The sequence below is a fragment of the Ictidomys tridecemlineatus genome, chromosome 11 (assembly GCF_052094955.1).
Source record: "Ictidomys tridecemlineatus isolate mIctTri1 chromosome 11, mIctTri1.hap1, whole genome shotgun sequence".
Classification (NCBI taxonomy): Eukaryota; Metazoa; Chordata; class Mammalia; order Rodentia; family Sciuridae; genus Ictidomys; species Ictidomys tridecemlineatus.
The window spans coordinates 131,850,207-131,876,185 of record NC_135487.1 but is presented as its reverse complement, the minus strand read 5'-3'; the positions used below and the strand labels follow the sequence as shown (position 1 = coordinate 131,876,185).

General features: G+C 45.5%; 1 protein-coding gene and 1 long non-coding RNA gene across 2 annotated transcripts; both read left to right on the top strand.

Moving 5' to 3' along the window:
* The first annotated feature begins 131 nt into the window (after positions 1-131).
* On the top strand, positions 132-8,638 carry LOC144368542 (histone H3). The gene has a single exon (XM_078027662.1). The coding sequence runs from the start codon at positions 724-726 to the stop codon at positions 1,132-1,134; it is 411 nt and encodes a 136-aa protein (XP_077883788.1). The 5' UTR covers positions 132-723; the 3' UTR covers positions 1,135-8,638.
* A 6,427-nt stretch (positions 8,639-15,065) lies between these two features.
* LOC144368541 (uncharacterized) lies at positions 15,066-25,641 on the top strand. The gene is made up of 2 exons (XR_013428306.1): positions 15,066-15,603; positions 21,158-25,641. It is a non-coding gene; the product is annotated as an uncharacterized LOC144368541 (long non-coding RNA).
* Positions 25,642-25,979: the final 338 nt, after the last annotated feature.

Below are 25,979 nucleotides of genomic sequence, written 5' to 3'. Positions count from 1 at the left end.
CTTGAGGGACCCCCCCCCGCCCAAAGGAGGCCCGGTAGCCCCTAGGGGACGTAGTCACCAGCGCAAGCCCTGTCTGCTGCAGGCGAGCGCGGCGGGCCTGGGTCGTCTTGGCCTCCTCACTGAGCTGGCCTCGTGGACTTCTAAGTAGCGACGGAGCTACCCACCTAGGCCTCCAGAGGCGGAATCTGGCGCCCCGGAGGGGACACAACCCTCCCACCCGAGAAGCACGAACGATCCGCCCCGAAGCCACCCGGAGCGGGAGGGAGGCGGGACTAGGCGTTCGGGGACGGGGGTCATGTAAAAGTTGAGGCTCGACTCGGGAGCCACAAAGCGTGAGGAAGAGGGCGTCGCGGGCAGCGTGCTCCAAGGGGACGAAGGGCCGAAGAGGGAAGGAACCGTCGGACGGACGGAGCAGCGACCCAAGACGACGTCCACGCAGCGAGAGCGAGGGAAAGAAGACGAGGGGGGCAGAGCGCGGGCAGAGCGGACCGGGCAGGCGAGGCCGCGCAGGGGGCGTGGGGCGCTCGGGGCGCCGGGTCCCGCCCGAGCCAACCGCGGAGGCTGGTGCGGGTGACGTCACAGCCAACGGACGGCTTGCGCGGGACTTTTCAATTTCTCCCCGCCCAATCGGGAAAAGACTGTGCCTATAAAGACTGCGGCGGCGGGCGGGCACCAGGTCACTGTCCCTGCCGCCGCGCCGGAGAGCTAGTGCCTCTGTCCGCCATGGCCCGAACCAAGCAGACCGCGCGCAAGTCGACCGGTGGCAAGGCGCCGCGCAAGCAGCTGGCCACCAAGGCGGCCCGCAAGAGCGCGCCGGCCACCGGCGGCGTCAAGAAGCCCCACCGCTACCGGCCCGGCACCGTGGCGCTGCGGGAGATCCGCCGCTACCAGAAGTCCACCGAGCTGCTGATCCGCAAGCTGCCGTTCCAGCGGCTGGTGCGCGAGATCGCGCAGGACTTCAAGACCGACCTGCGCTTCCAGAGCTCGGCCGTCATGGCGCTGCAGGAGGCCAGCGAGGCCTACCTGGTGGGGCTGTTCGAGGACACCAACCTGTGCGCCATCCACGCCAAGCGCGTCACCATCATGCCCAAGGACATCCAGCTGGCCCGCCGCATCCGCGGGGAGCGGGCTTAAGAAGTCGGGCTCTCGCCCGCCTCGAGGTTCCATCGCATCCAAAGGCTCTTTTCAGAGCCACCCACGGCGGCACTCGGAAGGAGCTGCACCGCTCTTCCTCCGCTCTCCAGGCGGTGGTCTCTTCCTCCGGGGCCAGGGGGTGGAGGGAAGGAAGGGAAAGGTCGCACAGCGGCCGGAGAGCCCAGCCAGCCTTTACGGACCCCCGGTTCATTTCTTTTGCGGCGCGCACCGCCCTAGGATGGTCGCACCCTAAGGCTCTCCTCCGTTCGCCTCTCCTTGGAACCCTCTTAGCAACCGGCAGCCTCTGGCTATGGTGTCGCCCAGGGCGGAAGGAGGGGCGCTAGCGACCTCATCCCGCGGTTGAGTCACTAGGGGACGCTCGGGATTCGCGGTCCGCAGCCCTCGGCTGCAGGGCCGGGTTGGGCTGGGCTGTCGTGGCCCTTGCCGGAGACCTCTCTGCTCCACCCGGCCCGCCGGAAATGTCCTCCCTGTCCTCTCTGGGAAGTCGCCCCTAAACTTTTTCCAGACTTTTGCTGGCTAGAGTTGGGGATACTTATGATAAAGCTGCGGGTCGAGTGAGTCCCTGGCCACTTGCGTGGTACCTTCACCCACTAGTGTTGGGTGTAGTGGTGCTTCGTGTGTCGGATAACTGATGCTCTGTTCAGTATCATCAGGTGCCTCATTATCTCCCGCGTCCAAGTCTTGTTAATTGTTCCTGGGCACACCTGAGGTATGTGCGTGTTAACCCCTTTGAATTTTCAGTAGTACTTTGTTTGGACCTTTTCTGGATTTTTGCTGGATATCGGTTGATCCGTCCCCCATGTTAATTTTCTTCAAAACCCCAATGCGGGCTCAGTGAACCCCTTTGGAGCCTGGTCTTATGCCAAGCTGAGGTCAATTGCCTGCAGTCTGGGAACGTGCAAAGCTGGTGTGAGTTGCCTCAAGTATCAACATATGTAAGAGCTTTTGGTAAGGGCCCTGCTTTCCTATCCTAGTCACCTACCTCAACATTTGAGCTTGCCCTGGAAGCCCAAGAGTTGCACCCACAGGAGCAAGGGGGTGGGGATGCGCCCAGACGCTACAGTGCCGCTGGCTCCTAAAGAACACATAGATCTTTTTAATTTGTAAGCAGAACTTTATGCTGCAGTTTTACTCAGGAAAGGAGCAGGAAGAAAAGCACACTGTCTTATAGGAATCCAGCATTGGAGAAATTGGAGGAAATTCTAACAAGGATTGTCTCCTTCTTTCAGTTCATCTGATGCAGTATGTTGATTGTTTCTTGGTACCGGGGACTGAACCCAGGGTTGTGGGTTGTTTAATCTCTGAGCCACATCCTCAGGTCCTTTTTTTTTTTTTTTTTTTTTTTTTTTTTTGAGATGGGGTCTTGCTAAGTTGCTCAGGGCGTTGCTAAAGTGCTGACTTTGGCTTTGAACTTGCAATCCTCCTGCCTCAGCCTCCCCAACCCCTGCGATTACAGGCATAGTGCACCCACTGATGCAGTGTGTTTTGATGTTGATATCACAGTTATCCAAGAACAAGAAATTGATAAGCTGGCCAAATTCTGTGGAGTTTAGTGTCAGAAATGACACAAGCCTAGGTGGGTTATTGCCTTCAAAGCTGTTCTCACTGAGGACTTAGCACTGATCCAGCCCTCCAGGAAGCAGGTGCCAAGGCTCTCAGAGCACCACTGCCCCATCTGACCCACACACACACACACACACACACACACACACACACACACAAAGGTAGATGGTAAATTGCCTACAAATATGAAACGTTCAGATTTTCCCAATATCTGATGGCTTTAGAAGTATTGTAGAGCATGTTACTTCAAAGCTCAATATGCCAGCAACCAATATATCTGCCAATAGGCTGAAATTCTACTTTAATAGGACTACACAGGTTTTGATGAGACACAGCCAACAGTCCAATCTGGTGGGAAAGGAAAAATACTAAATTTTTAAAAGAAAATTTCTACTTCAAGAAAATAATCATGATTAGAGATGTAGCTACAAATATGGAAGCCTATCCTCCTGCTGATGTTTTCATTGGGTTTAGAGGAAATGTGATTGGGCAACAAGTAAAGGACACTGCCAAATGTAATTTTTTTAAGTTGTACAGATTGATACTGTTTGCATACATTTGCCATAACAATAGAGGTGGTATTGATTTTCTGTAGGTTCAAGTAAATTATAGGACTCCTAAAAGATTGCTTTTTTTTTTAACTTTTGTTACTATATTATTAATCTGTATTCCTTATGTATATTCCTGGCTATAATTTTATTTGATGCCTTTTTAACGGTATAGAGTAAAATAAACACAATGTAGATTCAGCAGCCTTAAGTGAATATTGGTTTTCCCTTAGATGGATAAAATTTTATTTATATACCAATGGGGGGTGGAATCCCAATTCTACTAGGCCAAATAATGACACGGGCAATTCCAGGTAGGAATGAAGCAAAGGTGAAGAAAGGATCTGATGTCTTGCTGATATCCTGTAAACTCACCCAGTGCTGTTTTCCTGGCCTGGGTACAATTGTGCAGCAACAAATGAATGGTAGACCTGGACCTCACCAGCCTCCATAACCCAGGCCACTCTCTGAGAGCTAGATCCTGGTGGTATTGTTCCTTGCTTTTGTCCACAGCATGAGACTCTTCCTGGAAGACATCCTGAGAAACAGATGAGTTCTGTGTAGATATTTGAGAATTATCCAGCCTAAAGCCCTCAAAGTTCAAGCTACTGGGCAGCATTGAACCAATGGAAGACAGAACATCTCCCTCTCGCCTCCCCTGATGTCAACTGCAAGCCCCAGAAGCTGTGAGGACAGGAACGAGTTAGCTCAAGAAAGAATTCCTGCACCAAGTGAGTGGAAGTCAGGACTGGTCCTGTTCAACTAGAGCAGTGAGCCAGGACTTTGCAGATCGTGTACCGTCTTGATCACGGTTTATTTAAAACCAGTGTTTCTGTGTTGTTTTGTCTCAACACAGTTGATAGGTAAAACATAAGATTGATGAGGCTTCACAGAGGGGAGAAGAAACAAGCAGAAACATTTTTGAAAACTTTGCCTTTCGGAAGGAGTGTAAAACCAAAGAAGAGAACAGGGGGCCTGTGGCCTCTCCTAATGGGAAGTCCCCAGTTTTCAGTCCTAAGTCTTGCAGGGATTTTCAGAACAGGCACTGTTGTGGGCTGAATTATGCACCTACCCACCCTCCTATTATTTGTATCTTGAAGCCCCCACCCACAATACCTCATAATGTGACAGTATTTTGAGAGAGAGCCTTTAAAGAAATGATTAAGTTAAAATGGTCATTAAAGTAGGCCCAATACAGAATGACTTGTGTCTTTATAGGAAGAGAGGGTTAGAACACAAAGGGATGACCAGGTATGTGAGGTGGCGATCTGCAAGCCAAGGAGGGAAGCTAAGAAGAAACCAAACTTCCCGATACGTTGTGATTTTGAACTTCTAGCCTCCAGAACAGGGACAAGATAAGTTTCCAGGGTTTAACCCCCTAGTCTGCAGTGCTTTGTTGTGGGGCCTGCCGTGGTCTGGATAGTTTGAGATATGTCTCCCAAAGTTTCACGTGCTGGAAGTTGTGTCCTTCAAAGGTTCATATTGGACCCAATATGGACATGTTGAGAGGAGGTGGAAACTTTAAGGGGTAGGGCCTTGTATAAGATAACTAGGTCGTTAATCATCCCTTCTGATAATTAGGTCATTAACCTCTCAGAAGGAATTGTTAGTCTCATTGAATTAGTTCTAGCAAGAGCTGGTAATAAAAGTGAAGCCATCCCACATATTTGGCCCTTCTGCATGTGGCTGATTCCTTTTCTGCTTCTCCACAATATTATAACACTGCCAGGATGCAAGCACCAGATCATTGGGGCCCTCTAGCCACCAGAATCGTGACTCAAACATCTAAAGAACCCAACCCCAGGTATTTTGTTATAGCAACAGAAAATGGACTATAACCCCAACAAATTAATTTAGGCTCCATGGTCTCTCTTTAGGGCCTCACTGTCTAGAGTGATGGGATCTTTGGGACCTACACTCAATTATAGGCAGAAGCAGCAATGACTTAAAATGTGTAGTGACAGCATCTTTATACTCAGCATCTCATTCATTGAAATTTGCTTTCAAAAATGCAGCCCAAAGTTCTCAGAGGGTGAATAACTTTCCAGTGTGGTAGAGCCATTTAGTAGTCTGACATTCCATGTCAGGGCCTTTCCACCCCAAGAATTGTTTACTCTGAACTGAAACTAAGGCAGATTTAAAAGCAAGATGCCAACCAACTTAAAATGCTAAAGACACCCAAGACCCCCCGTGGTTCTGGGATTTGAGGACAGCCTGTACATGTCATGGTTAAGGTAGCTCACAGGTCCCTAACTTAGTAGAAAGAAACATGCCTTGCCTTTACCCTTCTCCCTTTTCTGGCTACTGCTGCCCTTTATGCTGTGACAGTGGAGTGAGTGCTCACAGGGTCTGTAAGGGGCATGGTGACAGAAGTCAGGAACACTGGCTAGCCCAGGCCTATCCTTTCTTGGCTGGTATGAGACAATGGAAGCCCTTCATGCTTAATCTTTTCTGGTTTCCTGTCAAAAGTGAGCCTTTGAGAACAGGCCTTGGCCTCATGTTCTTTCTCCCAAGACTGCCACATAACACAGGCTCTGGGCTTTGGCCATGAAAGAGCTCCACAGACTCTCCCCGAGGCTCCATAAGAGGAGGAAACAAAAGGCGGTGCAGATAGCTGCCTGTGCACCCACTCAGGAGGAAGAGCAGCTGACCCACCACTCCCCCTCACCCAGCCTGGGGCCAGGCCTTGTTAGGACACAGCTGGCTTTTGGGGCAGCCGTCTTTGGGATTTGCCCAACAGAGCCAGGCTACCCAATCTAGTCCTCACTATGGTCTGGGAGGGCTATGAGGAATTCACCAGTGCCTTTCACACGCAGTTTAGTGACAGCATTATTGACAGCATTTCTGGTAACAGGGCAAAGATGACAATTCTACTACTATTCTTTGAAGGCCAAACTTCCTAGGCCTAATGAAACTTTTTTGGAATGTTTTTATTGGTTGGAGAATCTAGGGCAAAGTATTACCCATTTTTTTAAATGTTAAAAAATGTTTGGATAAAAATTCAAACATGTCAGGTACATAAGGAGTTTTCTACTTTCAGAATAGTCTTAAAGAAAATCAAGCAATTCACAGCCTCTTGAAAATTCTCCAGCTATAGGCCTGCTTCCAGAAAATCTACCATAGAATTGGTACTGTAAATTGAATTGTAGCTGAGTTTTTGATACAGCTGAAGGTGGCCTCAGCTAAGGTAGTGGTAGTAATAGACAGATGAAGTGGTGAATTTGAGGGGATTACAAAAGATTGACTAAGATTTGATGATTTAGGCATTTGGAGAGGAAAGAAGAAGGAGCTTCTAGCCTTAGCAGCTAGGAGATAGCAGTAGATTATACTAAGGTGGGGAATGCAGGGGAAAGAAACTGCTTTTAAAACCAAGAAGATGCATGAAGAGCTGGGTGCAGTGGTGCACACCTGTAATCCCAGAGGCTCTGGAGGCTGAGGCAGGAGGATCACAAGTTCAAAGCCAGCCTCAGCAACTTGGCAAGACCCTAAGCAACTCTGTGAGAACCTGCCTATAAATAATATATAAAAGGAGCTTGGATGTGTCTCGGGAGTTAAATGTCCCTGTGTTCAATTCCTAGTACTCCTTTATGCATCTTTAAAAAAAAAAAAGATGCATAAAGTCCCTGTTGAAATTCAGGAGGACACACCCACTGGGAGTTAGGAATATTAATCTATTAAATAAGGAGATTCAACTGGACCTGTTTGTGGGCAAGCCCTGTACAGATAACAGAAGGTGGGAATTGGATGAGATCTAGCCAGAGGTTTCAGAGAAAAAAAGACTGAGGCTGACATCCCGGGCAAACAGGAATATTGATGTGAGATGGTAGATGAGGAGAACGCCAGGAAGCAGAAGGGAAAACTGGAAAGAGATGAGGACCACCAGGAGAGAGTGTATCCCAAGGAGGCAGAGGGCCATATTGTGCATTGAAGTTCAGAAGTAAGAAAGCTTATGGGGCTGGGACTGTGGCTCAGTGGTAGAGCGCTCGCCTGGCATGCACGAGGCACTGGGTTCCATCCTCAGCACCACATAAATGTAAAATAAAGATATTGTGTCCACCTAAAACTAAAAAATAAATTTTTTAAAAAAAATAATAACATGTTCTTTTTTTCTTTTCTTTTTTTTTTTTTTTTTTTTTTTTTGGTAGCAGAGATTGAAACCAAGGTAACTTAACCACTGAGCATCCCCAGCACTTTTTATTTTTAATTTTGAGACAGGATCTCACTAAGTTGCTGGCCTTAAACCTATGATCCTCCTGCCTCAGCCTCCCAAGTTGCTGGGATTACAGGTGTGCACCACCATACCCAGCTTGACTTTATATCTATTTTTGTTCTGGGGATTGAACCCAGGATATCATTCATGCTAGGCAAGCATTATCACTGAGCTACATCCTCAGCCCTGATAATGCTTTATATCTTTTATCTCTTTTAATCATCATGATAACCTGACAGAGTAGGCAGATGTTTTATAATCCCCATTTTACAGAGTATTTTTGCCCGAGATCCCCACAACTATTAAATGACGGGGCTAGGGATTCCATACTTAACTGCAGGACTCCAGAGTTCATATATGTAAGCAGCAAGCACCAAGTGAACAGCTCATGTTGGAAGCTCAGAAGTGAAGTGACAGAGGAGGTACACAATGCATAGGTTTAAGGGCCTTGTGGCTTCAAGTGACACTTCTCTACCCACTTACCCATCCCCACCTGACTTCACTACATCGAGGAGAGAAAAACCTCCTGGTGCCAGGGATGAGTTTGTCACTTCTGTGCTTTAAAATCTTTCCATGTTCTCTATCCTGTACCTTCATAATGAAATCTACACCCACACGTTGTAGCACAGAAAAGCAAAAACTAAGGACAAGGTCCCAAGCTTGGCCAGAGACCTAGCTCCGCCTCTCACTACCTGCATGACTGGTGGGTGCTTGGTCCTACCAGGCCTCAGGTCCTCGTCTGTGAAGTGGAGAGAATGATATCTGCCTGGTGGTGGTATCTGCAGACATCGTTTCTTTAACAATTCCCAAAAAGTGACAAGCACAGTGTCTAATCCAAAGTGAACAATAGAAAAAAAATACACTTATTAATCATTCAGAAAAATTAAGACAAAATCAAAGGCAAATATCCTCACCACCCCTAAATTGTAGACTTCTCCTGGCTTTGGAGTCGATGTTCATGAGCTATTCCCCACTGCACAAGTTTCTCCCCCTTCATAATGTACCTGCAATTCCCAATTATGCCTTGGCAAAATCTTTTGAATGGCTTCTCTCCAATAAAAGGGTTCAGCACACACTCCTCCATCTCTTCCTTGCCTGCCTTGCCCCACCCCCTTGTGGGAGCTGCAGCTGAGGAGCAGTCACTGAACCCAAAGAAAAGGTACTTTCTGTGTCTGTGTCTTTATTTAGTCCCCAAATTCACTTGGAGTGACCCTGACTGGTTTAGTGGTATGTTGTGACACAACCCAGTGCCTCTCACGTGCTAAGCAAGTGCTCTACCACTAAGCTACAACCCTAGCCTCCTCAGTTCTACCAAGTATACCTTCTCCTCTGTTTTAACAGCTTCTCCCAGAATTAATTTATCCTTCCTGGTAGATCCTGAGTTCTTTCAGAGTGAATATTTCACTTTGTTCATCCCCGTAGATCAGCATCCCACCACATCCTGACAGTGCCTGGAATACACTCATCAGGAAACACCTGATGAGGGACCTAGTTCCACTAGCCTCTGAATTGTCACTCAAAAGAATGCAATCCCCCAGCCCCTTCCATGCTCTCCAGATTTACAGACCAGAAGCAAGTCTGGCCTGTGCTCTGAAGGAATTTCCTCCATATTGGCCCAGGGAAGAGCAGATAGCTGCCTGAGTGTATCCCTTGTCCACAGAGGACTAAAGCTCACCGTTAACCTGTTTATGTGGCCTTAGCTGAGGGCATAGTTCCCCACTAGCAGCCCTCAATGGACTCAGTGCTTGAAGGCAGATTCTTTAGGAAGGGTGCGTATTCTTTGGTAGACTGAATAATGGACACCCCCCGGCCCCCAGAAGAGATTCATGGCCCAGTCTTTGGACTTTGTGAATGTTGCATTATGCAGCAAAGGGACTTTGCAGACGTGAAGAAATCCTCAAGATGGAGAGCTTATACTGTATCATCAGAATAGACCCTAAATGTGATCACAAAGCTTTTATTAGAAGGCAAGAGGATCGATGAAGGAGAAGGTGTTGTGTTGACCGAAGCAGAGATTGGACTAAAGTATACAGGAGCCAAAACCCGCCAGCAGTTTCTAGAAGCTGAAGAGTCAAAGAACATACTCTCCCTCTGGACCTTCCAGAAGGAACCAGTCCTTCAGATACAGGGTTTAGCCCTGTAGGACTCATTTGGGGCTTCTAGCCTTCAAAACTAAAAGAATAAATTTGAATTGTTTTAGTTTTTGTTGGTTTTTTGTTTTTGTACTGAGGATTTAACCCAGGGGCATTTAACCACTCAGCTATATTCACAGCCCTTTTTATTTTTTATTTTGAGGCAGGGTCTCACTAAATTGCTGAAGCCAACCCCAAACTTGCAATCCATCCTGCCTCAGCCTCCTTAGTCATTGGGATTCTGGGTATTCACCACTATGCCCAGCAAATTTGAGTTGTTTCAAACCACTAAGTTTGTGGTGATTTACTAAAGCAACAGTAGAAAACTAATATGCCATTCTTTAAAAAAAAATACTTTTTTAGTCGTAGGTGTACACACAACCTTTATTCTATTTGCTAATTTTCTATGTGGTGCTGGGGGTTGAACCCAGTGCCTCATGCATACTAGGCAAGAGCTCCACCACGGAGCCCCAACCCCAGCCCCTAAAATGCCACCCTTATTCTCACAAGACACTAGTTCCTTTTAATGGGGGATGAGGGGATATAAGTGTGGCAGGTACAAAGTGTATTTGGAAGGCAGGAGGGAGAAAGGGGAAGGAGGTGGCAGCAAAAGAGTTTCTGCAGAAGAGTCCAATGTAGATAAAAATTCCTATTTTCATGTCACCCTGTTTACTTGGCCACTGGCCAGGAAGATACCAGCACTCCAGGTGCTGGACACCCCTTACTAGTTTTTCACAAATGTATCCAGTATAGTAGTTTGTAGAAATGTGGAAACAAGGTCTCTGACCTTGAGCTGGGCTTCACAGAGATGTCTACATTTTTAAGATAGTTACAGCTGGGCTCCATGGTAACAGCTGGCAGGGGGAGGAAAGAAAGGGGAGATGAAGCTCTCCCCTTCTCAGATGTTGTCCTTGAAGGGTTAACTTGCCCAGAACAGTGAAAGAAAAAGCTGCTTTTGTGTGAACTTCTGCAGTCTGAACTTCTGAGCCCCTCCCCTTACACACTGGGTATAAAACTCTGAAACTCCCTGAACTCGGGGTTCAGGGGATTGATGGATTACAGCAAAAGCTGTGCCCTCTGAACCTGGCTGCAGCCAAATAAAACTGTTTCCTGCTGTCTTGGTGCCTTGACTCCTTTGTCCCTACAACAAGAGAACAATAATAGGAGACTCAGGGTCTGCAGTGATTCTTTCCACACTACAGATTGAATCCTTCATTGTCCTGATCAGACTTCCTAACTGGCTCAGCCCAAAATTGCCTAAGGCATCTCGTATCTTTGCAAATAGGACTGAACTTTCCTAGACAACTGTTGACCTCCCAAACATGAAATTCCTATGGGCTCTGAGTTCATCCTGGGCAGGAAGGCCAACAGGCTGACTTCATTGTGGATTTGTAGGAACAGTGGCAACCTCTTTGTGTTCTTGAGGAAAGTTCACAGCCAGACTTCTATAAGGATGCCTTGTTAGTTCCCTAGGACTGCTGTTAACAAATTACTACAAATTTGGCAGCTTAAACCAATATGGATTTATTCTTTTACAGTTTGGGAGACCAGAAGTCTAAAATCAAGTTACCATGCTCCCTCCAAAGGCTTAAGGGGATAATCTATCCTCACCTCTTTCAGTTCCCATTGACTCCTCAGTTTGTAGCAGAGTAACTCCAATGTCTGTCTCCATATTCACACTAACTTCTTCCCTGGTCTCTGTGAGTCCAAATTCCTTCTCCTTTCTCTCTCTCTCTCTCTCTCTCTCTCTCTCTCTCTCTCTCTCTCTCTCTCATATTTTTTTTAGTTGTAGTTGGACACAATACCTTTATTTTATTTATTTATTTTTATGCGGTGCTGAGGATCAACCCAGTGCTCACACATACTAGGCAAGCATTGCTGAGCCATAACCCCAGCTCTTTTTTTTTTAATAGTGTATTTTTTTTTTTTATGGACACGATGTCTTCATTTTTATGTGCTGCTGAGGATCGAACTCCGTGCCTCACCTGTGTGAGGCAAGCATTCTACCACTGAGCTACAGCTACAGCCCCTCTTTTCTCTTAGGGGGAGCCACTGGAGAGCTGACTTCAGACCACGCTGGGTCAGAGCTGGCAGATGACAAGTGGCACTGTCTTCCAGGCAGAGCGAGAGATCAGCTGGCTTCTCCCACCTGCCCAGGGAGCTAGACCTACTTCTGAAGAGAGGGCCCCAAAGATGAGGAACATCTGCACCACGTGGGGATCTGATGGAGACCGAAAAGCAGAAAAAGGTTTTATCCTGAAATCAGAAAGAAAACATAAGGAAATTTAGTAGACCAGATGATCTCTGAATTTTCCAGCACCAGTGATATTCTATGTTTCTATAAGGCAAACATATTGATAGGTCCTCAGATTATTTCTGATTTGAAAAGATTAGGCTCATATTCTAGTAAAAGTCAGGAGCATCAGGGTGATCCGAGAATACCAGGTTATTTAAACTGTATAGTTTCTCCCTTTGTGAAATGGGGATAACATTTACCTTGGAGAGTTGCTCAGAAACAATGTGATGTACAAGAAGGAAACTCCCAAGGGATTTGACGTGTTTGAACCTCCGTATTCTCCACTGTAAAATAAGAATCCTAACTTTGACCTTTCAGGGATTCCTCTGAGGATTCAAAGTGTTGTTTATAGCACTTGGCACATTGAAGGCTTTCAGCGCCTGAGGATTTTTTTTTCTTTTTACTCCTTAATTTAAAGTTAATTTAAATCACAGAAAAGTGTCTGACTTAAATCCAGATAATTCTTTTTGTTCCTGCAGTAGAAGAATTCTAGGACAGACCTCGTGATTGCTGACCTCTGGGAGCCTTTGGCCTTCCTTTGAGCAGAAGCAGAGCCAGTGCTTTGCATCCAATGAGAGAGAGAGAGAGAGAGAGAGAGAGAGAGAGAGAGAGAAGGAGAAGGAGAGAGAAGGAGAGAAGAAGGAGAAGACAATGACGACAGCTCAGCTATGGTGGTGCACGCCTATAATCCCAGTGATGCAGGAGGATCAGGAGTTCAAGTCCAGCCTCAACAACAACTCAGTGAGCCCCTATCTCAAGTACTGGGGGTGTAGTAATTGGGTTCAATACCAAAAGATAAGATAAAATAAAATAAATATATGCATATCACATATATGTATATATGCACACACATACATATGAACGACAAAGTTGAAGGGATTTTGCAGGTGTAATTAAGACCTTAATTTGTTCACTTTGAGCTAATAAAAAGGCACACCCTTAGTCAGGTATCCTCAGTGAATTAAATCACTGAAGCAACGGGAATATGTGGTGCTGGCCTTTAGAAGCAAATATGCATGTTTAACCTGCCTGTGGAGAGGGCCACCTCGACAAGAGAAGGTCTCAAACCTACAACCACAAGGAACTATGGTCTGCCAGGAACCGCATGAACTGCAAGAAGACCCCATGTTTCAGTGGACATCTGGTTTTCAGTCCTATGAAAAGACTTCAATTATGCCTTGCCCAGACCAACAGAAACTATGGGATAATACATTAGTATTGTCAGCTGGGCAGAGGGGACATACCACCTGTCATCCCAGTGACTCAGGAGGCTGAAGCAGGAGGGTTCCAAGTTTGAGACCAGCCTGGGCAACTTAGTGAGACCCTGCCTCAAAATAAAAAATGAACAAGAAGTAGGGCTATAACTCAACGGTAAAGTGACTCTGGGTTCAATGCCCAGTACGAGTGTGTGTGTATGGGGGGTGGGTAGGTGTATGAGAGAGAGAGAGAGAGAGAGAGAGAGAGAGAGAGAGAGAGAGATTATTATCTTAAGCCACTAAACCTGTGGTAAATTTTTACGTGGCAATAGAAAACGAACATAGCTCTTTTGCCTCCTTCATGCAAACCATGGCTTTTTAGTATCTTCTTTCTTCCTGCAGTCTCTATTCCTGTCTGAGACCGAATTTATGAGTCACAATGGCCTCCCCACAGATTTCTAGTTTCCTGTGGTCTCCTTCTTCATTCTATCCTGCGATTCTCAGTCAGAGTAACCCTCTCAAAGCATTGCCCTTGACTGGCTCAAGAACCACGTTAACTCCCCTGGGGTTGGTTATCAACTCGCATCTCCACGACCTGGTTTCACATTCCTCTGCCACCCAGTCCTTACGGGGCTTGCCTGGCTCTCTTGGCCTGTCTGATGACAGACCTGTGACGTAGGCCTCATTAGTGAAGTTGGCTAGTTAAGAAAGTCACTCTGGGGAACACCTTCTGTAGAGCAGTGGCTCATGACTTTGATTTTTTTTTTTAAGTAGGACTGAGAATAGTGAAGTCCCAGTGTCAGACCTAGGGGTCAGCTCATAGACCCCAGGGACTTTGGGGGGAGTTGTAGTTGTTATTGACGCCCTTAGTTTAAGTTGATTGTAGTTTGCATTGTTGAAGCTTTTCAAGCTGTTCTTCAGAATTAACTAAAATGTATTGAGGGTCTATTAGGTGCCAGGTACTAGGATAGATACTTAGAAGTATGTTATTTTTATTAAAGGTATTCTCACAGCACTAGGATCTTTTTAAATTTTTTTTTTTAAATGATCATTGAACCCACTGCCCACATAACCTTTACTGACTTTTTTTGGTTGTGGGGGACAGATTACTAGAAATTGAACTCAAGGGCGCTTAACCACTGAGCCACATTCCCGGCCCTTCTTGTTTTTTTGGTTTTTGCTTTTTTTAGATGGACACAACACAATGCCTTTTATTTTTATGTGGTGCTGAGAATCGAACCCGGGTCCTGCCCATGCTAGGCAAGCGCTCTACTGCTGAGCCACAATCCCAGCCCTCTTTCTTGTTATTTTTTATCTTTTATTTTTAAGGCAGGATCTAGCTAAGTTACCCAGGTTGGCCTCAAATATGATCCTTCTGCCTCAGCTTCCTAGTAGCTGAAATCATAGATGTGCACTGCCGCACCTGGCTAGACTATTGAATGATGAGACCAGACCTAATAGTGCTGCAGAGTCTAAGAGGTAATGGCCCTTGTGACTTTCTTATAGAACTTAATACTATTAACAGATATTTAAGGGATATTTATAAAAGTAGGTACAGATTTTCAATTATAAATATTAAATCATCAATTAATCCCACCCTCCCTAGTCACAAGAGCAGTCTCAGTTAGGGGTCAGACAGCGCCGCCCCTTAGGCCTACTTCTGTGTCAGAATTACTGAAGGGCCACATTATGTCCCTCCTAAAGGCACAGGACTCTATAAACCAAATGGAAAGCCCAAATATGGTTAAAGAATTGTTGATGACGTTTCACATTTATTTTTTTTCTTCTGAAAGCCAAGCTGAGGCATGAAACAGGCCACTGGAGTTTTGTGAAGGCTGGAGGGGGAATGAGATCAGATCTGCGCTATAGGTTACTCTCATAGCAGAATACTGGATGGACAAGAGCAGTTTTCAGCCTAGAAGAATTAAGGTGAAATCTTAACACTTTCCCAGTTGAATAGTGCCAGGGACCAAAAGGGAGTTCTCCTTCAAAGAATAGCCTGACAGTGCCAGGGACCAAAAGGGAGTTCTCCTTCAAAGAATAGCCTGACAGTTACAAGAAACAGCCCCCTAGGAGACATCTCGCCTGGGAGACACCCTGCAGCCATCCATCTCCCTGAGACATCCTGCGGCCATCTGTCTCCCTGAGACATCCTGCGCTATCTCGCCTTGTGAAGACTTCTAGCAACTGCCGATAAGAGAGCTCCCCGCATCCCCAGCCCATAAATACCCCTGTGTGAACAATAAAAGTTTGCAGCTTGATCAGAACTTTTGTCTTGCTGTCACCCTTCGTGTCTCTTGTCCCTTCATTCCTCCCCATCTAGGTTCGCTGCCCACGTTGATGTGTCCTGCCGGTCGGGGCATTTGGCGCCCAGTGTGGGGCTCGAGCCTTTGACTGAGGGGGAACGCCGTCCTCCGGGAAGACTTGGCCAAGCGGGAGCGTGAGATCGCCTCGGAGACACGACCGAGAGACAGATCCGGGAGGAGAGCGAGGACGACGCGAGGTGAGTGGCACACCATGGGACAAGCAGTTTCGTCACATGAGTTGTTTTTGTCAGGCCTCAAGGAGGCCCTCAAGACACGGGGGGCGCGTGTTAAGAAAAAGGACTTAAAATTATTCTTTTCATACGTAGGAGAATTGTGTCCGTGGTTTCCCCTTGAAGGGACCATTGATGGTAAAAGATGGCTCAGAGTAGGAGACTGTTTAAAAGATTATTATGAATCCTTTGGCCCAGAAAAGGTGCCTATTCCCACCTTTTCTTACTGGAACTTAATTAATGAACTTCTTAAAAGTTCACCCTTTGACAACGGTACCTTAAAACTTGTCAGGATTGGGGAAGAGGCTATGCAAAAGACCTCTCGTCCCCCCTCGGCATGCCCTTCAGTTAATATAGACATAGACCCTTCTCAGTCTCCCCAGGACTCGGGGAACCTTCCTGGTCCCGCTCAAAACCCCGCCCTAATAAATAAGGCTCCAACGGTTACCAACCGCCTTTATCCAGTTTTAAATCCTGGAGACACATTGACCCCTGGGGAGGAGGCTACCTTGGAGAAGGAAGCAGTTCGCTACCATTCAGAAGACCCGCCACCTCTCGGGACCCTGCCACAGCCTATAGGACTTACACATCCCCCTCCCTCATATATCCCTCCTGCCTTTTGTGCTCCGGCCCTTCAGGGGCCAACTGCCCCCTCAGACATTTTTTCTCCACTTCCCCTGCCTGATCTGGCTCCCTTGCGAGAGTCCCTCCAACATAGACGGGAACAGATCCAACTTTTAAAAGAATTAAGATCCCTTGTCTCTGAGCTCAGCTCATTAGCCTTAGGCACAAAGTCAACCCGAGCTGGCCCAAGGCGATCCGATACAAAGGCTAAGCCGCGCCCTCGGCCTGTTCTCACCTTCCCAGTCACCCGCAGTCAGACAGATAAGCCCGCCCAGGCTGAGGACAAAGAGGAGAAAGCGGAGGAAACAGATCTAGAGGAAGAAGCCGAGGAAACGGATCAAGGGGATGAAGCGGGGGGAGGGCAAGAGGAAGATCAGGACTCAGAGGATGAGGAGTTCACCCCTAGGCAGGAAGGAACCCAGAGTGCTTACAAAAAACTAAGCCTGCGCTTTCTTGAAAAACTTAAAAAGGCTTGTGCTCACTATGGACCCACTGCGCCCTACACATTGGCTTTACTAGAGAGTCACGGCGCACAATGGCTTACTCCTAATGACTGGAAATTTTTAGCCCGAGCTACCCTCAGTGCCGGAGACTTCCTGTTATGGAATGCAGATTTCAAAGAGCACTGTCGGGAAACTGCTCAAAAAAATTTAACAAAGGCCTCCTCTAAATCCTGGACTTATGTTAAGCTAGTGGGCAATGCGCCCTTTGACACTAACCCTAAACAGGCGCGTTTCCCTGCTGGACTTTTGGCGCAGATTCAGACGGCTGGCTTACAGGCTTGGAGACGCCTCCCTCAAAAGGGCTCGGCTACCACTTCCCTGGCAAAAATCCGACAAGGGCCTGACGAGCCTTATAGCGACTTTGTTGCCCGGCTTAACCTAGCCGCGGAGCGCCTGCTTGGACCAAGCGAAAGCGAAAGCCCCTTTGTAAAACATCTTGCCTTTGAAAACGCCAACCCGGCATGTCAGGATGTTCTTCGACCACATAAGGACAAAGGGGAACTTTCTGACTTTATTAGACTCTGTGCCGGGGTGGGTGCAGCCCATGCCATGGGTCTGGCCATAGGTGCTGCCTTTAACAAGGCCTTTCGCAATCCTGGCTCACGTACTTGCTTTACTTGTAAACAGCCTGGCCATTTTGCACGCGAGTGTCCGACAGGCAAGCAAAGCCTAGGGATGGTGTCTCCTCAAACCGGGGCTAAACCGCCCCCAGCCACCCCTTGCCCTAGATGTGGTAAAGGTCGTCACTGGGCCAGTGAGTGTAGATCTAAGACAAATGCCCTTGGACAGCCTACTTCTTCCCGCTTCCCGGGAAACTCCCTGCGGGGCCGGCCCCTGGCCCCGACCTCCCCCAGGACAAACCTAGGGGCAATAAGGTTTGTTCCCTCCCAAACTCCCAACCTACCTCAAAATCCTTCTCCACGATTGCCTCCCTCCAACGAGCCACCCCAGGCAGCGCAGGATTGGACCTCTGTGCCACCACCGATACAATATTAGACTCCATGCAAGGGCCCCAGATAATACCCACTGGAATTATGGGTCCCCCTCCATCTCATACGTGTGCCCTTATTCTTGGAAGGGCCTCTACTACCTTACAAGGTGTTCAGGTCTTCCCTGGCATTATTGATAATGATTTCACTGGAGAAATAAAAATACTGGCCACAGCTATTAATGGAGTTGCAGCCATCCCAACAGGAACAAGACTCGCACAATTAATACTCCTTCCCTTAGATTCAGGAGGCACTTCCACCGCCCAAACCCTACCTCGGGGCACTGCCTCCCTGGGCTCCTCTGATGCGTATTGGGTTCAGCCCATTTCTCACGATAGACCCACCCTTACCCTACTTATTGAAGGAAAGGACTTCCAAGGAATCCTAGATACTGGGGCTGATGCCACAATTATCTCTCAAAAATACTGGCCATCAGGCTGGCCCCTCACCCCATCCTTGACTGACCTTAAAGGGATAGGACAGTCAAAAAATCCTCTGGTCAGCTCTAGGGCTCTTAGCTGGACTGATAAAGAGGGTAATAAGGGAACTGTCACTCCTTTTGTCATTCCTGACCTCCCCGTTAACCTATGGGGCAGAGATATTTTGAGTCAAATGGAAGTTATTCTTGCCAGTCCCAATTCCATAGTGACTCATCAAATGCTTCGTATGAATTTTGTTCCTGGTACAGGCCTTGGGAGACTGAGACAAGGACTGGTTGAGCCCATGCAACCCATACAAAAAACAGATACAAATGGACTTGGGTATTCGGATTTTTAGTGTCGGTCCCTGACCCTCCTGTACCCCATGCAGATAAGATTATTTGGGAGACTCAGACTCCTGTGTGGGTGGATCAGTGGCCCCTTACCCAAGAAAAATTGGAGGCTGCCTCCATGTTAGTGCAGGAACAGCTGGCAGCCGGCCATGTAGAGCCCTCAACCTCACCATGGAATACTCCTATTTTTGTTATCAAGAAAAAATCAGGCAAGTGGCGCCTTTTACAAGATTTACGTGCTGTTAATAAAGTTATGCGCCCAATGGGAGCACTACAGCCAGGCATTCCCACACCAGTGGCTATTCCCAAAAACTATTGTAAAATGGTTATTGACTTAAAAGATTGCTTTTTTACCATTCCTTTACATCCTGAGGATAGACCCTATTTTGCCTTTAGTCTCCCTCGCATTAATTTTCAGGGCCCTATGCAGAGGTTTCAATGGAAGGTTCTCCCCCAAGGTATGGCTAACAGCCCTAGTCTTTGCCAAAAATATGTGGCTCAAGCAGTAGACCCTGTAAGAGAGCGATGGCCACAAACTTATATTTTACATTATATGGATGATTTGTTAATTGCTGCACCTAATAACCATGACCTTAATAATTGTTACTTGGACCTTTACAAAGCCCTCACTACCTTGGGACTACAGATAGCTCCTGATAAGGTTCAAACACAAGACCCTTATACCTATTTGGGCCTTAAACTTCAAGATAATCAGATCCAAATTCCTAAAATACAACTACGTGTGGACCAACTTCACACCCTTAATGATTTTCAAAAATTACTGGGGGATATTCAATGGCTAAGACCATATTTAAAATTACCCACTTGTGTACTTCTGCCCCTTAATGATATTTTGAGAGGTGATTCCCACCCCTCCTCCCCTCGAAAGCTTACTCCTGAGGCACGACAGGCATTAAACCAAGTCACAGAAGCCATTGCCCAACAGTTTGTTACACAAATTTCCTATAACCTGCCTCTGGTTCTGGTTATTTTACATACTCCTCATACACCCACAGGAATATTTTGGCAGCGGAATCCACATTTTAAAAATAAAGGCTGCCCCTTGCTTTGGGTCCATTTACCCACCACATCCTCCAAGGTTATTACTGTTTATCCTGCTCAGGTAGCTTCTATTATTATCAAAGGTCGTTTGCTTTCTCGACAACATTTTGGCAAAGACCCTGATAATATTTTAATTCCATATACTAAGGACCAAACCCAATTTTTACTACAGACAGGGGATGAATGGGGTATTGCCCTATCAGGCTTTTTGGGAACAATTGATAACCACCTCCCCAATGACCCCCTTTTACATTTTGCCCAATTACATCCATTTATTTTTCCCAAAATTACTCAAAAGGCTCCCATTCCCCAAGCCCTTACTGTCTTTACAGACGGCTCCAGTAACGGCCGTGCGGTCTTTGTTGTCAATAATCAGCCTACCATCTTTGATACTGTCTATCAGTCAGCACAGCTTGTGGAATTGTTTGCCATAACACAAGTTTTTATAACATTTTTCGATAAGCCTGTTAATATTTATACAGACAGTGCCTACATTGCTCATTCTGTGCCCCTGCTGGAAATTTCACCTGCCATTAAGGCTTCTTCCAATGCGGCCTTTCTGTTTCACCAGCTTCAGCAGCTAATTCAGGCCAGACAACACCCATTTTTCTTAGGACACATCAGGGCACACTCTGATCTTCCCGGCCCTCTAACACAAGGCAATGCCCAGGCTGATGCAGCAACTCGTTCCATCTTTCCAATTTTTGTTGGCTCCGTTCAAAAGGCCACGGAGTTACACAATCTTCACCATTTAAATTCCCAGAGCCTTCGATTACTTTGTAAAATTACCAGGCAGCAGGCACGAGAAATAGTAAAAGCATGTCCTGCTTGCGCTGTCTCCCTCCCCATTCAACACTTGGGAGTTAATCCCCGAGGATTGCTACCTAATCAGGTTTGGCAAATGGATGTCACTCATTTTCCTGAATTTGGAAAAACCAAATATATACACGTTTCTATAGATACCTTCAGTGGCTTTATTTTCGCATCACCACATTCCGGAGAAGCTACCAAAGATGTCCTTTCCCATCTTGTTTCAGCCTTTTCCATAATGGGTAAACCAATTCATATTAAAACAGATAATGGTCCTGCATATACCAGTGCCAAGTTTAAACAGTTTTGTGCCACCTTGCAAATTTGTCATACTACTGGAATTCCATACAACCCTCAGGGCCAAGGCATTGTGGAACGTGCCCATCTTACCTTAAAGACTTGGCTAACCCGCCTTAAGGCTTCCGCCCTTATATTTACCACTCCCAGGGATCGCCTTAACCATGCATTATTTGCCCTTAATTTTCTTACCCTAGACAGTGAAGGCCATTCGGCCGCAGACAGACACTGGCATCCCTCGTCCAGTTCTGTTCGTCCCCCTGTTATGTGGCGCGATCCCCTTACAAACAAATGGAAAGGCCCAGATCCTGTCCTCATCTGGGGACGAGGCTCAGCTTGTGTTTTGGACCAAGAGCAAGCAGCCCCAAGATGGTTACCAGAACGCCTGGTTAAACAGGTTCATGACTTACCTCCACCCAGGGACGGAGACCCTCCCCCTGAGGACAAATTTTCCTCTTTTTCAGATGCAGCCAATAATCTGTGTGAGGATCCTGCTTAAGGCACTTCTGTTGAACAGGTTTGTACACGGAGGCCTTGGCCCTCCACCTTCCAACATCAGGAAGTACCTTTTTGGCCCCCCCTGTGAATGCAGGGGAGGATTTTGGACTCAGGCTCCCACTAGTTGGACCCAGACTGCTGACTGCATGACTAAGGTGGCTTACCTCCGTGCTGAGGTTGACCATAAACTCGGAGGATTTCATAAGCCTGAATGGGTATGTGTTAACAAGCCAAAGATTATTCCCCCCAGTACAAGTAAAGCTCTCCAAAATTGTTCTGCAACTTGTACGCATACCCAGGCGATGCATGTCTCTTGTTATGTGTCAGCCTCAATTTGTGTTAACAAGCAGGGAGAACAATTTTTTGAAGCCACCCTAACCAAAACTCATGCAGCAAGGGGGACCACTATTCATTATACTCCCGTTCTCTTTGACCGGGGAGGAGAAGGCATATACACCAAGTTACAGTCAGCTGGATGCCAAGGCACTGTTGGTAAACCCTCCTGCTGGCCCATTAAGGCCCCTACAGGGGTCTCTGATGGTGGAGGACCCACTGATGCTGTCAAGCATCTTCAGATAATCAAACTTTTGAAACCACAAATCCCTGAGCTCACATATCATCCCTTAGTGCTGCCTAAATCCCAGCTCCCAGATTTAGATACCAATACATTAGATATTTTGGGAACTACCTTCTCCTTGCTTAATAATTCCAACCCCACCCTTGCTGGTGATTGCTGGCTCTGCATGACAACAGGGGCAGTCATGCCTATGGCGGTTCCTATAAATTCTATCATAGACAATTATAATACATGCCAACCCGGATTTCCTTTTAAAGTACAGCCTATAGGCACATTTACATTATGTCTTTTAGGTGCGATGCAAAATAATACCTATGATATTGATGTTGGAGTTACTTCCTTTGGAAATTGCTCAACAGTAAAAAATTATTCCTCACCCACCCCATCTCTTTGTCCCCCCAATGGCACAGTTTTTATGTGTGGAGGAAACTCAGCCTTCCCCAGGCTTCCAGCGAATTGGACCGGTGGCTGTGTTCTTGCCTTATTACTCCCTGATATAACTATTGTCCCAGGAGATGAACCTCTACCCATTCCTAGCCTAGACACCTTAGTTAAAAGACATAGGAGGGCAATACAGGCCTTACCACTCCTTGCCACCCTTGGAATTACAGCTGCTGTGGGCACAGGTACAGCTGGCTTAGGCACAGCTATACACTCTTACCGTCGTCTATCTCAGCAACTTATAGATGATGTACAAACTCTATCAGGAACCATTAAAGATATACAGGACCAAATAGACTCCCTGGCAGAAGTTGTCCTTCAAAACAGACGAGGCTTAGATTTGCTGACAGCTAACCAGGGAGGTGTTTGCTTGGCCTTAGGGGAACGATGCTGCTTTTATGCCAATAAATCAGGCATAGTACGGACTAAAATTAAGCAGCTTCAAGAAGATCTAGAAAAGAGACGAAGGGAACTATTTGAAAATCCCCTCTGGACTGGGCTTAATGGATTTTTACCCTACCTTCTTCCACTATTAGGCCCTTTGTTGGGTTTACTTTTAATAATGTCCATAGGACCCTGCATTATAAACAGGCTGGTTCAATTTATTAAAGAACAGATTAATATTTTAGCCTCTAAGCCCATACAGGTTCACTATCATCGTCTGGAGATGGAAGACCGCGCTGCCAACATTTAAAAGGATGCTATACCCTTCTCACAGGTTTATTTCTTAAGTTTACATCCCCACAGATCCTCCTTTCTTAAAAGTGTCCTTTTACCTGAACACAAACAAGACCAAACCAAAAAGTAAATTGTATGATATTTACTAATTACTGGCCAGTCATTTTGACTCTTGTTTTTTCCTTAGATTCTGTATTTTTTGAGCTCATGGACAAGTTAATGCTTTCTGATCAGTTCTATTTTTGATGAACTGTGGAGTTTTTAAACATTGCAATGAAAAAAAAAAAAAAAAAAAACTACAAGGCCTTGTGTATGTGTTACACTCATGTTATGTGTTGTATGTCCTATGTCTGTGTGTGTGTATGTCCATATATTATGCAGTTATATGACAATTGGCAGATATACAAAGAGCGCTCAGAAAAAAAAAAAAAAAAAAAAAAAAAAAAGGGGATCCAAATATCTTTGATTCACGTGATTCAAATGGTTCAATTTAAACTGGGTAAACAGATAGAAGTAAAGATGTCTTTAAAATTAAGCTTATAAGTTTTTCTAGGTTTTCAATAATAAAATGTTGATGTCTATAAAATAATTGCTTAAATTCAGAAATTTACAAGTATTATTTCAAAATGTGGAAAAAAAAAAAAAAAAAAAAAAAAAAAAAGTCTATATGATTAAGTTAACAAAAGGGTTTAAGCAAGTGATGAAAAAGGTCTGTGTAAATTGGTTATATGTATAAGTTTTTAAAATTATACAACTATGGTTAAATAACAACTGTTATTTCTTCAATATTGTAATGTTATTTCTTTAAGAGCTAAACTTGGTCAATATAAAATCATCAATGTAATTATGGTGCTATTAATTCATATCTTCCAGGTATAGAAGTCTGTAAGGTAGAAGCTCCAAAAGAGCATTATATCAAGCTGGTGTTCTGAAGTTATATGGTAATTTTAGGCTTAACAAAAAAAAAAAAAAAAAAAAATCTTGGAGATTTATTTATATCATTTGTGTTCTCTAACTGGATTTGTTATCAATAAGATATGTAAAGTTCCATGTTACTTTACACTGAGATACAATTTAAATGTATTTTCTAGTTAATGGGAGCCTAATCTGTGTGAAGGTTTTATTGTACAACACAAAAGTACTTTGCTACTTAAAAAAAAAAAAAAAAAAAAAAAAAAAAAAAAATAGGGGGGGGTAGAAGTTTTCAGCCTTTAGTTCATGTTGTAGATGTGATGTGTTAGCTAATGTTCATGTAAACTTGAGCAACAATTTATGAAAGCTTTGTAAAATGATCAGCTTCAGAACTATAGTACTTAAGATTTATAAAGAGCCCTGCCTTGCCTGAGATAAGGCTGTATGTCCCGTCTCACTACATGTGAGAGTAACTATGAAAGAAGCAGACCAGATTTCAGTACATTTAAAAGTTGTGTCCAAAAGTTGGTTCTTGTCACGATTACCAGGATCTCAAACAGGGGATTATAATATATAACTCTGCCAGAATTCAAGGTAGCTATTACATAAACTAAATATGCTTTTACCCTAGTTAATTTTAGTTTGTAGTTTGCTTATAGGTGGTCTAAGGATTGCTTGTTGCTGTTCTACAGAGATACTGATTTAAGAACACACAACCTGGGCTAATTTAAGATAAGGAGTTATCACCTACAGGATAGAGAGACATTAAAGCCCAGTACTATTAATATAAGGCTGTTAAAACTTATTTGCTGGATGTTTAAGATTAAGTTCTAAAATTAAAGTTAAATTAAAAGGGCCAAGAAAACCAATATTTGGCTCTTGCCCTCAGAGTCAGTCTGAGTCAGGGAATAAGGGACTTCTCCAAAGGGCTCTGCAACCCTAGGCCACATAACCTCCTGAACAGGGAGATTAATGAGACCAGTGGAGGACAGAAAGCCAATCAGTGCATTTGCTGTGAAGAGGAGGGTTATCAGAAAAGGGAGACATCCCTGATGCTTCCAAGGGAAGCCACATGGTCAAGCAAGGCCTGGACCCATCCTAGCGCAAATGGCACTAGCAGAACTGAGAAGCTGCTGTGAAGTTCCCAAGGATTTCCAGAGTAACTCAGCTGACTTAACAATAGGTAGAAACAAAAATCAGTTTGACTTGCTTCATCTTAAACACTTAGCAAAGACAGTCAAAGCCTAAACACTGCTATTCCTGGGCATTTTAAATGATAATAATAGTTAAATGTAACTTCCAAAAATAAGTAAACTGGAAGCTGCAAAAGAGATTCTCAGACAGGAATACCTGATAACTATCAAAAGGGATTGCCAGAATAGTTTTTAGTTTAAGGCCTTTATTTCTAACCTACACAGGTAGGCTTAATGTTTGCTAGTATGGTTATCCAGCCTTAAGTAACAGAATTAAAGATTTCTCTATTAGACATAGGCCGGTAAGGTATGGTCATATATTTTATATAAGTAAGGGGGAGATGCCAGGGACCAAAAGGGAGTTCTCCTTCAAAGAATAGCCTGACAGTGCCAGGGACCAAAAGGGAGTTCTCCTTCAAAGAATAGCCTGACAGTTACAAGAAACAGCCCCCTAGGAGACATCTCGCCTGGGAGACACCCTGCAGCCATCCATCTCCCTGAGACATCCTGCGGCCATCTGTCTCCCTGAGACATCCTGCGCTATCTCGCCTTGTGAAGACTTCTAGCAACTGCCGATAAGAGAGCTCCCCGCATCCCCAGCCCATAAATACCCCTGTGTGAACAATAAAAGTTTGCAGCTTGATCAGAACTTTTGTCTTGCTGTCACCCTTCGTGTCTCTTGTCCCTTCATTCCTCCCCATCTAGGTTCGCTGCCCACGTTGATGTGTCCTGCCGGTCGGGGCAGAATAGAATAGATATTTGTCTATGTCTCATCTTTCCCATCTGAGTTCCTTCATATGCCAATGATGCCTCAGTAAAGTTCTGTTCAGTACATAATTGGAAAAGGAACAAATGGGTTAAGAGGAAGGAGACAGACCATTCTGACTATAGCAGAAAACCTGTGTAGCAGAGCAGTAGGAGAGAGACCTGTGAAAGAAAGAAAAGGCAGATTATGGGAGGGATTGATTATTAAGCTTTTTAAAAGTG

Coding starts and splice junctions, on each gene's coding strand:
- LOC144368542 (XM_078027662.1), top strand. CDS start 724: ATGGCCCGAACCAAGCAGACCGCGCGCAAGTCGACCGGTGGCAAGGCG.